This window comes from Miscanthus floridulus, chromosome 2 (genome assembly GCF_019320115.1).
Source record: "Miscanthus floridulus cultivar M001 chromosome 2, ASM1932011v1, whole genome shotgun sequence".
In the NCBI taxonomy this organism is placed as follows: Eukaryota; Viridiplantae; Streptophyta; class Magnoliopsida; order Poales; family Poaceae; genus Miscanthus; species Miscanthus floridulus.
Window position 1 is genome coordinate 70,810,632 of NC_089581.1, and position 17,350 is coordinate 70,827,981.

General features: G+C 49.6%; 1 protein-coding gene across 1 annotated transcript; it reads left to right on the forward strand.

Annotated features, from left to right (window-relative positions):
• The first annotated feature begins 6,095 nt into the window (after positions 1 to 6,095).
• LOC136536696 (large ribosomal subunit protein uL2z-like) lies at positions 6,096 to 6,446 on the forward strand. The gene has a single exon (XM_066528902.1). It carries the CDS (start codon positions 6,096 to 6,098, stop codon positions 6,444 to 6,446), a length of 351 nt encoding a protein of 116 aa, XP_066384999.1.
• Positions 6,447 to 17,350: the final 10,904 nt, after the last annotated feature.

Sequence of the window (17,350 nt, forward strand, 5' to 3'; positions counted from 1 at the left end):
CAAGTAGGAGATCGATGAGGCCGAACAAGGGCTCGTCCAGGAGTATGTGGACATCAATCGCGAGATTGAACGTCGTGAAGGCGGTGGGCGCGCACGCACCATGGCCCGCACCATACACCAGAGGATCCTCACTAATTACGGGGGCCTTCCTCACTTCGCTCGGGCAAGCCAAAACATTGCCGCAGCGAAGGCCTTGCTGCACGGCCTTCTAGAGGCTGCAACGTCTGAGGATCGCCATGCCCGTTGAGAAATTCGCATGTTGCTCGAGCGTGCAGTGGCGCAGCAGGCGGAAAGCTCGTTGTCTTGATGACACGAACCCGACACTAGCCAGTGCATGCCCTCAGTGCATCCGACCAAGGACGCATCTGTTTACCAAACACCGCCAGGCGGCAAGCAGCCCTCTGCCGTCCCGGTGCATCAACGCCTCGGCCATGACCGCGACGTACGCAGCACCATCGACGCTCACAAATGCGCCCACGGCAACGATGGAGAGGCAGCACGCCACGGCTACCATCCCCGATGTGGCGGATGCTATGACAGCAACGAGGACCAAAGCCCGAGCCCTGGCCTGCCAGGCCCTCAGGCCTTTGGCCGACACATCCTCAATGCTACGTTCCCGCTAAGGTATCGACTGCCTACCAACATCCCTAAATATTCTGGGGAAACAAACCCCGGGCTTTGGCTCGAAGACTATCGGCTTGCATGTTAGGCCGGTGGTGCAAGTGATGATGATTTCATTATTCGCAATCTCCCACTATTCTTGGCCGATTTGGCACAAGCATGGTTGGAGCACCTACCGTCCAACGCCATTCAAAGTTGGGCGGATCTGACAAAGATCTTCGTGGGAAACTTCCAGGGCATGTACAAATGCCCTAGAAGCCCATGGGACCTCAAGAACTGCCGCCAGAAGGCCGATGAAACCCTCCGCGAGTACATCTAGCGCTTCTCTCGGTAGTGCAACGAGCTCCCTAACGTTGCTGACGCCGACGTGATAGGAGCCTTCCTATCTAGGACAACCTGCGAGTCTCTGGTACACAAGTTAGGGCGCAGGGGCCCGTGGACCACCAAGGAGCTCCTAGACATCGCCACCAGTCATGCCTCAGGAGAGGAGGCGGTCGGAGCCATCTTCGACCGTTCCGATGGCAAGGTGAGGCGGGACGAGGATGCCGACGAGGGCGCTTCCAACCATCCCGCCAAAAGAAAGAATAAGAAGCAATGGCGCGACAACTCGCTCATGGCCGTAGCCAGTCGCAAGGGTGGCTGGAAGCCTGCGAAGGGCGTTCTGAACCAATTTGAGAAAATGCTCGAAGGGCCATGCCTAAACCATGCCTTCCCGGCCAAGCATCTATACAAGGATTGCGGCCTCATGCGCAAATACTTGTCCGGGGGCCTCAATAAAGGGGAGCAGGGGAAGGAACCTACCCCCACTATAGACGACGCAGAGGAGAAGGACGACGCCTTCCCAATACCGACTGGTGTGCTCATGATCTTCAGAGGATCAGTGGCCTACGACTCCAAGCGCCGTCAGAAGGTCACGCGCCGCGAGGTCTATATAGCCGGACCGGCCATATCTACTTTCCTTCGGTGGTCAGAATCCGCCATAACCTTCGACCGGACCGACCATCCGGATGCCATCCCACACCTAGGAAGGTACCCGCTTGTTGTCGATCCGATCGTTGGCCCAAAGCGGCTCACAAAAGTACTGATGGACGAAGGCAGCGGCCTCAACATCATGTACGCCAAGACGCTCGACGAGATGGGAGTCGACCGAACCAACCTCTGCCCTGTCCGAGCACCTTTCCATGGCATCATGCTTGGTAGGTAGGCCATGCCACTAGGGAAGATCGATCTACCCGTCACTTTCGGGGATCAGTCCAATTACCGGACTGAGACCCCCACCTTCGATGTAGTGGGGTTCCTGGGAACTTTCCACGCCATCCTGGGACGACCATGCTACGCGAAGTTCATGGCCATCCCCAACTATATGTACCTCAAGCTAAAGATGCCGGGCCCCCGCGGGGTCATCACCATCAGCACCTCCTTCCGTCGTGCTTACAAGTGCGAAGTCGAATGCTGTGGCCATGCCACAACAGTCGTCGCCTCTGAAGAGCTCGCCACCCTCAGGGAGGAGGTTGCCGAAAAAACGCCCGACACCGAGAAAACAATTGGGTCATTCAAACCAGCAGAGGGCACCAAGGAGGTCCTCGTGGACCCCAGTAGCTCCGAGGCTAAGAGGGTATGCATCGGTACTACGCTCTCCTCCGAATAGGAAAGCGCCGCTCGTTGACTTCCTCCGCAATAACAAAGACATCTTTGCGTGGAAACCCTTGGATATGCCAGGCATCCCAAGGGAAGTCGCTGAGCATACCTTAAAAATCCACCCAGGCTCCAAGCCGGTGAAGCAACGGCTACGCCGCTTCGACGAGGAAAAGCACAGGGCCATCGACGAAGAGATAGCAAAACTGTTGGCTGCTAGGTTCATCAAAGAAGTATACCACCCAGAGTGGCTAGCAAATCCCGTTCTTATACGAAAGAAAAGCGGGAAATGGAGGATGTGTGTCGACTACATGGGCCTCAATAAGGCGTGCCCAAAGGACCCGTTTCCTCTGCCATGTATTGACCAAATAGTTGATTCCACCTCAGGGTGCGAAACCCTCTGCTTCCTTGACGCATACTCCGGCTACCACCAGATTGCAATGAAAGAGTCCGACCAGCTCGCGACATCTTTTATCACCCCCTTTGGATCGTTCTGCTATGTTTCAATGCCGTTCGGACTGAAGAATGCTGGGGCAACTTACCAGCGCTGCATGCTCAACTGCTTCGGCGACCTCATCAGGCGGACCATTGAGGCCTATGTCGACGACCTTGTCGCTGACCTTAAACAAACCTTTGCGAAACTCCGGGCTAACGGCATCAAACTCAATCTCGAAAAATGTGTTTTCAGGGTCCTGAGGGGCATGCTGCTCGGCTTCATTGTCTCCGAGCGCGGCATCGAAGCCAACCCAGAGAAGATATCAGCCATCACAAAGATGGGCCCGATCCAAAACATAAAGGGGGTTCAGCGGATCACAGGGTGCCTTGCCGCCCTCAGCCGATTCATTTCGTACCTCAGCGAACGAGGACTCCCCCTTTATCGACTCTTGAAGAAATCTGACCGCTTTGAGTGGACAGCCGAGGCTCAGGAGGCGCTTGACATGGTTAAGCAATTTCTAACTAAACCTCTGGTCCTAGTTCCTCCATGCAATGGAGAATCCCTCCTACTGTATATATCAGCCACCATGCAAGTGGTCAGCTCCACCTTAGTGGTAGAGCGAGAGGAAGAGGGGCATGCCTTCAAGGTACATCGCCCTGTGTATTTTATTAGCGAGGTGCTATCCGACTCCAAAACCCGTTACTCCCAAATCCAGAAACTCCTCTACACTGTCCTCATCACCAAGAGAAAGCTACGCCACTACTTCGAGTCACACCCTGTGACAGTCGTGACGTCTTTCCCCCTTAGCGAGGTCGTCCATAGCCAGGATGCTACAGGAAGAACCGCAAAGTGGGTGCTCAAGCTATTGGATCAAGGCAGTACTTATGCCCCCCGAACAACAATCAAATCCTAGGTGCTGGCTGACTTCATCATGGAGTGGACCGAGGTCCAGATGCCACCAGCAGTCGTCAATCAAGAGTACTAGACGATGTACTTCGATGGATCACTGATGAAGAAAGGCGTCGACGCGGGACTAGTCTTCGTATCTCCCCTCGGGGTTCTCATGAGGTACATGGTTCGGCTCCATTTTCCCTCATCAAAGAATATCGTAGAATACAAAGCGCTCATCAACGGCCTATGAATCGCCATCGAGTTGGGCATCCGACGTCTCGACGTCAGAGGTGACTCCCAGCTGGTCGTCAACTAGGCCATGAAGGAATCAAGCTGCCACGATGCCAAGATGGAGGCATACTGTCAAGAAGTTTGATGGCTGGAGGACAAATTTGATGGCCTCAAACTCAATCACATCCCAAGGCACCTCAACGAAGCAGCCGACACACTTGTGAAAGTAGCATCCAGCCGAGAGCTAGTCCTAGTAGGTGTCTTTGCCAGCGATCAATGCAAACCCTTGGTATGCTATGCGGGGTCGGAACAAGCCCACGATGGCCCATCTAGCCCAACCCTAGGAGCCAATCCGCCAACTGCTCCGCCTGACCCTAAGGTTATGGAGCTTGAAGAGGACCCAGTAGCGGAGTCCGATCCTCCCGACGACTGGAGAATGCTTTACCTTGACTACCTCCTCTGCGACATACTACCAGCAGACAAGATGGAAGCCCGACGGCTCGCACATCGCGCCAAGTCCTCCATTCTTATAGAGGGCGAACTCTACAAACAGAGTCACATCGGGATCCTGCAGCTCTGTATCCCTGGCGAACAGGGAAAACTCCTGCTAGGCGATATCCACAGTGGGGCTTGTGGTCATCATGCCATAGCAAGGACCTTGGTTGGGAATGCATTCCGACAAGGCTTCTACTGGCCCACCGTAGTAGCCGATGTCGAGCAAATTGTGCGCACCTGCGAAGGATGTCAGTACTATGCTCGGCAGACTCACCTCCCGGCCCAGGCGCTCTAGATGATCCCCATCACATGGCCCTTCATGGTCTGGGGGCTCGACCTAGTTGGGCCACTCAAAAAGGCACTCGGGGGCTTCACCCACCTACTTGCCACCATAGACAAGTTTACAAAATGGATAGAAGCTCGACCGATCTCCACGATCAAATCCGAGCAAGCTGTGCTATTCTTCCTCGACATCATCCATCGCTTTGGAGTACCGAACTCCATCATCACAGACAACGGCATATAGTTCACCGGTAGGAAATTCATTCAATTCTACGATGAACAACACATCCGGATCGATTGGGCAGCTGTCGCATACCCCCGGACGAATGGGTAGGTCGAGCGCGCAAACGGCATGCTCCTTCAAGGCCTTAAGCCCAGAATTTTCAACCGGTTGAACAAGTTCGGCGCTCGCTGGCTCGCTGAGCTTCCGGCCGTGCTCTGGAGCCTAAGGACAACTCCTAGCCAGGCCACTGGCTACACACCCTTCTTCATGGTCTACGATTCCGAGGCCATTCTCCCAACGGACCTCGACTATGGAGCACCAAGAATCAGAGCATACGACGAATAGGGGGCCGAGGCATCTCACCAAGACACCATGGACCAGCTAGATGAAGCCCGCGACATCGCCCTCCTCCATTCGGCTAAGTACTAGCAGGCGTTGCGATGGTACCACAACCGACGGGTGCGGGGTCGAGCCTTCAACGTCGGGGACCTCATCCTCCGCCTTGTATAGAGCAACAAGGACCGCCACAAACTCTCCCCGCCCTAGGAAGGGCCCTATGTCATTGCAGAAGTACTTCGCCCGGGCGCCTACAAATTGAAAACCATCAACGGCGAGGTCTTCGCCAACGCCTAGAACATTGAGCAGCTACGTCGTTTCTACCCTTAAATAAACGCATACTCTTCCTTATCAGTTTTTGTCATTACAAAACCTCGATCCTTAGTGACTTCTGACCCCTGCAAATTACGAGGGGTCAGACCTCACTCGGGGGCTGACATGAATGATACAAGTACGCTTGCAAAAACTTCCTATGTTATATTTGCAAACATTCTCTAAATTTTCCATTCTTCTCATAAACAAGCCCTAAGGACTAAGATTTCGGGGAACAAATTCTGAGTACAACTGGTAGGACTGCGGGAGACCCATGCCCCAGCGGTTGCGACCTCTTTGCTCACCAGCGCGATTAGAATTATTTCACCTGCACTCCTAGTTTCTTACGACTTGAACCATGGGAAGGGTCGGAGGGCACAAAAACCTTTTTTACAGAAAGAGGAAGCTGAAAGGCCATTTGTCGTCACAAAAGATGAAAATTTGTTCATTTTTGCACAAATTCGCCACCTACAAAGTGATTTCATTACAAAAAGGACTAATATACTTGTAAATTCAGAGGACTGTTTACTTAGGGGCTCCCCCACAAATTTATTCAATTACAGTCTCTGCCTAGCTTTACTACAAGTACTGCTACGATCGCCGTGCCATGCTCTCCATTGGCAACGTCCGGGCATGTACACGGACCAGTTCGTCTACTACGGCCGCCGCACCATGCTCTCCATTGGCGATGTCCTACCACTTCGTGGGGTCCTCGAAGGCACCATCACCTGTAATGTTGAGCTCCACGTCGGCAACTGCAGTGCCTCCGCCGGGGCGACCGGGGACTACGCCATTGGCGTCAGCCGCAACCCCGATAGCGACACCTCCGTCGGGGCATCCAGGGACTACGCCATCGTCGTTAGCCGCAACCCTGACAACGGCGTCAGGGCAGGAAATGCCTCCCACCAAAGGAGGGACACAGCGAACGACGACAAAGTCGACGACGTACGGCGCCCTCCAGCGCTCCTTCCCCTTCGACAATAGCGACTCCTCAGCAAGGGTGGCTCGCACCATCTCATCTATGTTGGATGACCTCTGGCTTGACATCACACTCCAGATTCACGAGCGGATTTGTGAATTTTCTCTCCCCCTGGTATCACCCTCTCTTACTTAGGAACCGAGGCATTTGGTGGAAAGGAACGAGGAAAAGGGGTGGCGGCTCAGAGGTTGGCAAGGAGGTGGGACGAAAACTCTTCCCCCCCTATTTAAAGAAGGGGCTTAGCAGCTAAGGAAAGGCGAAAGGTTCAGCCGAAAAGATCTCTACCCTCCCTTATTCAATACAAATGCGAAATCAATGCTGATAGGAATCTGAGGTGACGCACTGGAAACGACGAGACGCGCTCTGATCGACGGGACACCACCTGGTAAGCCAGAACGTCACTCGGGCATGGCCCACCACTAATGCGCCCCGGACGCAAGAACCAGGGCACATTCACCTATAGGCGACTCTCCGCTTCCCCAGGTAGGACCAGGGACGATCCAACAATGGAACCTCATCCGAGGGAAAGCCCAACGGCCCCCCTGGGTCAATCGGTCGGCCCAAGCAAAACAACGAACGACCAGCCATAAGATAAGCACCCTTGTTTATTTACTTTGAGTATTGAATTCTTTGCCGAGCTTTTGACCCCAGCAACGGCAGGGACATGAACATCACTCGGGGGCTGCCAAGGGTGTCTACCAGTCTAGACATCCTCCTCACCCAACCCCTCCGTACGCTTGAAACCAAGGGCACGGAATACGGGCATAGAACTTTGAGTAAAACTAGACGAACTAGTAGACCCTACGCCCCGGTAGCTACGGTGTTTCTGTTCACCAGAATAATCATACTCAACGCCCCCCGCACCTGCAGCTTCGACATCTGCCTTCTCAAGAAGGGTTCAGAGGGGTCCGCCTACAAAATCTCCCCCAAAGGAGAAGCTGTCAGGTCGCCCAAGTCAATCGAACGGCTCGGACCGCCACTGAGATACAAAAAAACAAAGAATAGCCATTCTTATGCAGGTTACTCCAACCTCGTCACAAACATCAGGGCCCAAACCCCACACGAACACATCTGGTAGGAGCTTTCCATCACTCATGCCGCCAAGGTAAACGTTACCGACCCCGCCTTCATTTCGATTAAATTATACATTCAAACATTACATATGCAAAACGTTGCATCCCAATGCTTCATGTCACGTCATGAAATGGCCATTGCCTCATTCAATATAGGTGGCAGCAGGCCAAGGTTCGAAGGCCGACCTATGAAGGGCTCGAGGCTGCCTCGTGCTAAACAAGAGCTAGGGAGAAATAACTGAGATGAGCCCCAGTGGCCTTGCCCGACCCCGCTCAGAAACGAATAGGGACGTCTCAACCTTTTCTCGTTCGATTCTAACCCCGAGCCAAACCCACAAAATCTCCATCAAGGAGAGGCCATCGGGCCACCGGAGCCTATCGAATGGCTCGAGCATCTGCCGGGAGGCGGGTTAAGAAGTTGTGGAGTGCCACCAGAGGGCTCTGCCGACCCCATCAGCAAATGATGGACCCTGATTCCACACGAACGTACCCGTTAGCGAGCTCATTGAGCGCGATACTCGAGCCATTGAGGCAAGTGTCGTTTACTCAGCCCCTCCAATTGCGAAAATCGAGGACGGGGTAACACGCAAATTATGGCCGACCCCTATCAGACCCTGACAAGGCCCGGGGGCTCGAGCCGCTCAATACAAGGACACAGGTTCAAAGGCCCTCCCTTGCCGAGCCCATAGAGTCCCCATTTGGGGAATTCTATTGGAAGACAGGGCGGGGAATATTGCAACGCCATCCAAGGACTTCGCCGACCCTATCACAAAAACCATGGAATGGGATTCCATCTGAACGTTCCGGTCTCCAGTAACACCCGACCCTAGCAAATGTAGGGGGTCAGACCTTACTCGGGGGCTGGTTAAGGTACGGCTACCTCCCTTCCTTTATTTGAAACAATCTCCTCACATCAAGACCAGCGGCAAGATTTGGGGGAACAGATTGGTAAGATCGCAAAAAACCAAACAAAACAAAATTATGAAGCAAAATCACGAAACTGCTTCTAGACTCGATAGTACCGAGACTTGTTCACATATTACATATAAGTTTTGTTCAAAATTATTCGACTGACTACTCCCACGAAGGGAGAACCATTTCTTTCAGATTATCCGCCAGGTTCTTCGCAAGAGGAGCCACCACCTTCTCAATCGCCTCCAGCTCATCATCCTCATAAGTAGGCGGGAAACCTTCGCTCATCACCACCAGGTTGATCTCCTCGTAATGAGCATGGGCGATGGTGAAGGCCTGGGTGATCCCGGCGTGAAAAGCACTCTCCTCAAGCTGGCCTACTCGGGCCGTGATACTAGCGGCATGGGTCGCAAGCGAGCTGGTCCCCTCCTCTTGTGCCACCTACAGGTTGTCGCAGACCGCTAGAACAGTGAGGGACAGGCGATCATATTCATCACCTTTAGCTTGAAGAAGCCGCCGCGCCTTGGCAAGATCAGTGCGCAAGCCGACAGAAACTTCCTCGGCATCCAACCGTTGGGTCACCTCGACTCCAAGATCCATCTGGCGTGCCTTGGCCTCCCGACGCGCTTCATCGCGCTCTTAGGTCATCCGCCCGATCACTGCGGCATCCTGGTTCGCCTTCTCCTGCAACGTCATGGACTCTCCTCAGCCTTTAGCTTGAGGTCCTGCTCTATCTGTAGCTCTACTAGGAGCTCGCTGGCTTTCTCACCAGCCATGGCATTCTTCTGCAACAGCTCGTCTCGCTCCTTTTGGAGCCTGGCGATCTCCTCCTCATCTAGCTTTGTCATCGCCGACAAGTCCTAAAACATCCCATGGGCATCCTCCATGTCCTGACGCGCTTGGACCTCCTGCTGCTGGGCGACAACAAGCTACGTACCCACATCTCCTCACAACCGGGCCTCCTCGACAAGGCAATCCCATTCCGCTTTCTGTTCGCGGAGGAACTGGGATTTGCTCCGACTATGAGCAACAATGACCTAAAAAGAAGACCGGTGTTAGAAATACGAAAACACAAAAATACTTGGAGGAGGAGGAAAACGAGGAAGAATGAGCAGATACCTGGCTAGTAGGAATGACAATTTCATGCAGGGCCCCTCTGACCTGGTTCAGGGCATTCATCATAGTCAAAAGCCCAAAGTTGAGACTCTCCCACTCCATGCTCTCAGCATGGTCGTCGAGCGTGAAGAGAGCCAACGTTGGGTCCTGAGCGGCCATCCACTGAAGCGGTGGCTTGCCCCACGTAGGGGAGCGGCTGCCTCCCAACATAGGGGCAGGAGGTGACTCCCTCCTGGTCCTCTGCACCACCACCATGACACCCAAGGGCCCTTTGACCAGATCCTCCTCCATCTGGTCCGCTTCGAGCGCCACGGGTGGATCCACTTGGGCCCCCGGTGGCGCGGACTGCACTACGCCCTCAAGCACCACCGTGGCTGCGCCTGGCTGATCCTGGCTTGGCGCGGTCATGGCCACCTCCACCAGCGATATGCGACCCTTGGCCGGCTGTACCACGCCCACCACAGAGGATGCCGCCTGCTCAGCAACCACCGAGGGCGTGGGTGCCACCACAGGCGCCGTCGGATCGGCCAAAACGGCTCCAACATCGGCACCACTCCTGCCCGAAACAGGGGTGATGCCGGGCAGCGCCATCCGTCCCGCCTGAATGGTGAGGCTCTTCTTGGGCGCCAGCCCCAGGGAGTGTCCCGTCCGCAAGAACCTACACAAAGGTAAAAGCCATTAGGTCAAAATAGAAAGGGAAAAAGGATGAAAATAAGGGAATCAGCGGCTTACGCTGACGCCTTCGTCCGGCGGAAGCGTTTTGGGGACGGATCCCCAGATCCCTGCCCCGACTTGTCTGGGCGGTGTAACACCTCTGGTGTTTTGACCTAATACTAAAATTTGACATGTCATCATGTGCATTGCAAAGCATTCATATAGTATAAAGTTTTGAATGCATTCACTAAATAAGGTTTATTTCATAATGTTGTTATTTCATGTGATGTGTTTCAAAAACCTTAAACAAAGATCATGACCACAAGGGTCAAATTTCATGTGATCATGTGAGACCATGTGTCATTTGACTCAAATAACCCTAATGGGCCATGTTACTGGTCAAAAATCAAAATTTAAGTAAAAGGAAGACAAATCAAATTTGAATTCACATTCAAATCATAAAAGTCCTTTTTGCCCCTTTTAATTAATTCAAAATCCATGAGGAATTTGGGGTTGAGGCAAAAAGCAAAGTTGGAGATTATTTTATGGAGATCAACTTTGGTATTCAAAGTTTTTCAAGTTTACATATAAAATTTGGAGTAATTTTGAAATGATTCAAATCTTTAAATGTACCCCAAATTTGAATTTCAAAATGGAGGCAAAATTTGAAAATGTTTCTTAAACCAAAGTTGTAGTACTTGAAAAATTGAACAACTTTCATTTTTGGAGATTTTCAACTTCTTTAGAAAATTTCTGAGTAATTTGAGAAATGAATGCAGTGGCAGTTCTGTAATTATTTCAAAAATCATCTCCACCTCACTGCTTGCCGCCGGCGCCACGCGGGGGGGTCACCGCCGATCAAATTTCGCTGCTTTCCCATGTGCAGGCACGTCACCGTCGCTGTGGCGTCTCCGTCGTGCGCTGTCGCAGCCGGGCGAGCTCATCCCGGCTATAAATAGCCACCGTCGCCGCCGTCGTCATCGTTTTCCCCTCTGCTCTGCTCCGCCACCGTATAGCTCCGCCGCTCGCCGTAGGCCTCGTCGAGCCGCGTCAGCCGTTCCCAGCTACGTCAACGTGATCGCATTGGTCTTGCGCTCCTCCTCGACTTGCTCTCGTCGCTGGTGTTGGCCGGAATCGCCCGGCGCAACCCGTCTTCCCCGTGACCGGTCAGAGCTCCGCCGCGACTGCCCTCACCGTGGCCAGGCTGCTCCAGACCATCTCCGACTGCTCCAAGCACATCATCGTGATCACTGTGAGCTCCTGAGCATGTTGCTCACTCTTCCTTTGACTCTACCGCGCCGTAGCCCTAGTTACATCGACCGCCGTCGGGTCCGAGCCACCATGGTCGGCGTCGAGTTCCATCCGGTGTGTCCTTTTCTGTTCTGAGGCTTGGGATAGATGCGCGACTTGGTGTAGATCATGTAGGAGCAGTCCGTGTCGCCGGAGAGTCACCACCGGCGCGTTTTGCTGGCCGGAGCTGGCCACGCCGCCGCGTCTTGCCCACTGTCGCTGACACGTGGGGTCAGGCTGTCAGTGATGCTGAGGAAGAAGAATAGTAAGCTTTGGTTATTTTCTGATTTTGAATAGTGCAGCAATTTTGCAATTTTGTAGGAATTTATTTACACATCCAAAAATTCTGAAAATTTTTGTGTAGCTTCTGTACATGTTCTAGTATGATTTAAAAATTTGAAATTTGAAATTTGGATAAATTTTGAATGTTCAAATATTCAGTCCATTAATTGAAAAATGCAATTTCCATGATTTTTGTAGGTCACTGTATAATTCCAAAAATTATGAAATTTGTTTTGGTACACTAATTTGTCATAAGGAAGCTTACATAAAATTTTCAGGTCATTTGGAACAAGTTTATTTTTGGGCTTAATTCCAAATTAATTCAAAAATAGATAAAAGCAAACCCTAAGCGTTTGATTAGTGTTGGATCTTGTTTTGGTCATGTTTTGTGACTAGTAGGGTTCCAAGATCCATTAGGTCAAGTCACATGTGTGGTTCTTAATGATAGGGTTACAGGTTGGTTTTGTTGGCTTGTAACTGTACCGCGAAATCAAATCGGTTGCGGGTGTTTTTACATTTCATGTGCCGTGAAAGCATCATGTTTACATTATCATCATGTTAAAGCATATGTTGTTATTTCGTGTAGAACCCGAGAACGAAACAATTCTAGTTGAGCAAGTTCTGGAAGAATCCCTCGGTTGTCACGGGATTTGATAATTGTGGTACTAATCTGGAACCGGAAATCGTCAACGAAGGCAAGCCCCGGTTTATGCATTAAGCCATCACCTTGTTACTTTGAAAAGTTATCACCTATGTTACTTATTGCATTAAGTTGATTAATTCAAATGTTACCTACTTGATGCATTAGCCTACCTTGATAATTGTTTACCATCCTTGAAGATGTTTTATTTACAAAGGCGTAGAATGCTTAGTATGCTTTATGATAGGCTTTCAAAGTAAAAGTTTTGATACAATCAAAGATGGCATACTGGCCAAAGAAAGAAAGAAGGTAGAATGAACTAGAGACTAGTCGGGTGACTTATCTTGAATGTTGGGTAATGTTGCCGACTATGTCGCTTAAAGGCCACTCATTGTGGATCTTCTGAACGAGACACTTTGTAGTACTGGTCACATACTCCGGTAAGCCTACTTCGGCTAATCCGATACTAAGACGAATGCCCGCGCACTGGGAGTGGAGAGATGGCGGGAGTAGCGTGTACCCTCGTGGCTGGAATGTGGCCGGATTTGAGGTGTGCTGTGCTCTCGGGTGGCGTGGAGACGGCTTAGTATAGGAGGATCCGGTAGCGAGGTTGATATATGCAAGATTTAGTTCTACATATGTCGTGTGATAAGGAATCCCCAGCTGGACTTGAATCAATTCGAATTGCCGGTGCTCCGCGGATATGGAGACTCGATTCATTACAGAAGCAATGTAGTACTGGTGAATTACTAAAATATGAGAAAAAGAATGGAATGAGAAGGAATGGAATATGGGAAATGTATATTTAGTTGAGATAATGAACTAAAAGAACTTAGTGGTAGACTTGAAAATAGAATGAAGGATAGTAAGCTTTTGGCAAAGAACTTTTGAATCTTGCTACATCCTTACCTTGCCCCAAATCCCTGCATCTCTAAAGTCTTACACCCCGTTACGTCGGGTTAGTCTTGTTGAGTACCTTTGTACTCAGGGTTTGTTAACCCTTGTTGCAGGATGAGTCGCATGCGCAGGCTTGTTTTGGTCCCTGCTGCATGTCTGTGTTTGAAGTCAATGACGATGAGGAGTGATGAATGGCCTTTGGACAAGGCACTAGTTTGTATGATAAATAAAGTTAATGTAATATTATCCCGCTACTATGGTTGTATAACACTTATGGTATTGTAAGTTTGAAAACAACTAGGTTTGTAATTATGTTATCTTAAGACTTCCGCTATCTTTTACTCTGGTATATATTTGAATAAACTGTTGTAATCTGCAATGACTGTGATTGGGATCCTGTTTGAAAAGAGAATCGTGGATGATTCGGGTTTCCCGAGGACACCCGACAGACCTGTTGAGTTGTTGGGAACTCGTGTACGCTATCCGAGGTCTGTTAAGACAACGATAGGTGTATGTGGGCCCGATTCCTTAGGAGGTTCTGCCACAGCTGGTATCAGAGCAGTTCCCATCTAAGATCATTGTAGGTTACTTTGGAAAACCTTCAAAATGATTTGGATCAAGGAAAGTAAACATGATATTTTGAAAGTTCAATTTCTTTCTTCTTACCTTTGATCTAGACTCAATCCTAACTTATTTGAAAAGTTTGTGGCGGATAATATGATTAGGTTTGTCCTATGTATTATGAAAATCTAGTACTTATGATTATATTAATCTTTTGTACTTAGATTCGTAAGATCGATTCATGCATCATGCTTGAGCACATTGCATAATAATTCCCCTTAATAGTGGTTGGGTAAGTAATGTCAATCCCATTCTTGCTAACCTCCATTATCCTCAAGCTATTCTTATAGTCCTACCTAAATCGTATAGGCTATGGCAAAGACCAAGAAAACCGCACGCAAGTCCACGGGACCTCACGGAGTCCCTCGTCACTAGTTGGCACCACGAAACCATGAGCTTGGTGAAGGAAGTGCCAAGACCCTAGGAGAGGAAGGATCTTCAAGCAACCCCGTCAACGTCGAGAACCTTAACAAGGAGCTCAACACTCTTCGTCGAGCTCATGCTAAAGATCAAGAAGAACTGGCGGAAATGCAAAGGGGTATCACCATGACCATGGAGCTGCGGAATGAAGCCTAGGACACGAGAAGATGCGGCCAATGAATGCGTCAATGAGTTGGAGTTCTACGTAGAGGACCTGGAGATGGACAATGCCATCCTTCATGAAAATGTCCATATGCTGTATGCTCAACTTCATCCTCCTCATGGGGATGGTGAAGTTACCGATGAAGAAATGATTGTAGCTCCAGGAGAAGTCGAGAATGAAGAAGAGGAGGAGGATCCTGAGGAGTTAGTGTACTTCTCAGATGAAGATGAGGTTTCATCTGATACGGGCACGGATGCCGAAGACTGAAAACTTGGAGTAGTAGTAGTTCCTTTACTGCTTTCCTAGAGAACCAGGGTTGTCTTGTGGGGTACAAGACATGTAATTTAAATAAGAACCCTTTGTAACATGCAACCTTTTAAAAGCTTTCAATAAAGAATAATGTAAGTAAATGTGTTTCTCTAACAGATGCCTCGTCCTATCACCCGAACTGGTGCTAGTGGCTCGCATGATGATGATGAGTGCCCAAATCCTCCACCAATGCCCTCGACTATGGCAGATGCCATAGCTGCACTCGTCAACGCAACGGCAGAGAATGCTAGGCTGTTAAGGGAGTTGGCGCAGAACCAGCAGGCACCATACCCTAATCGTGGCCATCATAATAATGGAAACGACGAGTCAACTTATGTGGATTTTACTGACACACGTCCGCCTGTGTTCTCAAAGGCAGACGAACCTTTAGAAGCTGATGATTGGCTTAGGACAATAGAGCAAAAGTTCGAGCTAATCCACTGCACTGAGGTTCAAAAACCAAGGTTTGCGGCACAGCAACTCCGAGGAGCTGCTGGTGCTTGGTGGGCAAATTTGGTAGCAGTACAGCCCGTTGGTCACCAAATCAACTGGAGGGAGTTCAAGGATGCCTTCAGGGCACATTATATTCCAGACGGTGTGATGACCATGATGTTGGAAGAGTTCTTGGCTCTTAAGCAAGGGGAGCACCCAGTGATGCAGTATGTTGGGCGTTTCAACCACCTGTCTCAGTATGCTATTGAGTATGTCAATACGGATAGGAAGAAAAAGAATCATTTTCTTCGAGGCTTGAACACTAAACTTCAGACAATGATGACAGCCTGTGGTAATGCAACTTACCATGAAACAATCAACATTGCTATCGCTTCGGAAGAAAATTACCGCCGACACAAGGAGGCGAAGAAGAAGAAAATATTTGCTTCCGGATCATCAAGTGGCAAGCGTCAGAAGATAGTATACCATCCTCAGAATCATGGCCGTACGCCATTCCACCCACAACAAGGCCAAAGCAGGCAACAAATCTTCATTTGCCCTGCAACTAATACACCTTATACATATCAAGCACCGCAGCAGTAGAACAATACAAATAATGCAAACCGCAATGTTACTTCCCAGAATCATAATTTTCCATGCTATAATTGTGGTAAACCTGGGCATTTTTCCTGAGAATGTCCGTATCCTAGGAAGAACAATCCTGATGTAACCAAAGCCCCTGTTAATCAAGCTCAAAATCAGTACAAGGGCAATGCTCAGAACCATCAAAAGGGTCCGGCTGAGAAGAAAACTGGAAGGGTATTCTATACGCAAGTGGAATCTATTCCAGAAGGAGAACTAGTTATGATGGGTATGTTTCCCATTGCTAAGCATCCTGCAATTACCTTATTTGATTCTGGTGCATCCCATACATTCATCAACCGTACATTTGTTGTGAAGCATGGGATAGCTATTGGGGAAACAAAAGAACCCTATCATATACAGTCGCCTAGGGGACGAATCTGTACAAGGGAGGTAGTTCAGCATGTACCTATTGATTTGGGAGGTTATGAGTTCCCTACCAATATGCTGATATTAAAGGATCAAGATATAGATGTGATCCTTGGTATGAACTGGCTAACTCAACACGGGGCTATCATAGATGTCCTACATAGAACAATAAGGGTAAATGCACCTGACAGCAAAACCCAACTTCTTATCCAACTTCCTTTTCCTAAGAGTACAGTGGAGACAGTTTGTGCAACTATTGTTGAAGGAGCCGAGGAAATTTCAGTGGTATGTGAGTTTATGGATGTCTTTCCCGATGACTTGCCTGGTCTACCACCAGACCGAGACGTAGAGTTCAGAATTGATCTGAAACCAGGGACAGCACCAGTGTCCAGAAGAGCATATAGGATGCCACCGAAAGAATTAGCAGAATTAAAAATGCAACTACAAGAGTTGTTAGACAAGGGTTTCATTCAACCCAGTTCATCACCTTGGGGATGTCCTGCTATTTTCGTGAAGAAGAAGGACCAAACCTTAAGGTTATGTGTTGACTATAGGCCATTAAATGAAGTCACCATCAAGAACAAATATCCCTTACCCCGAATCGATTTACTTTTTGATCAACTTGCGGGAGCTAAGGTATTCTCAAAGATAGACTTAAGATCAGGCTACCACCAAATTAAGATCAGACATGAAGATGTGCCAAAGACAGCGTTTACTACCCGATATGGACTATATGAGTATTTAGTCATGTCTTTTGGGCTGACCAATGCCCCGGCTCATTTCATGTACCTAATGAACTCAGTTTTCATGCCTGAGTTGGATAAGTTTGTCGTGGTGTTTATTGATGACATTCTTATCTACTCTAAGAGCAAAGAGGAACATGCGGAACATCTCTGTATTATTCTACAAAGATTAAGAGATCACCAACTATATGCCAAATTCAGCAAATGTGCATTTTGGTTGGAGGAAGTACAATTTCTGGGTCATGTGCTATCTGCTGAAGGTATAGCTGTTGATCCGAGCAAGGTAGAAGAAGTCCTTAATTGGAAAGCACCTACAACTGTTCATCAAGTTCGTAGCTTCCTGGGG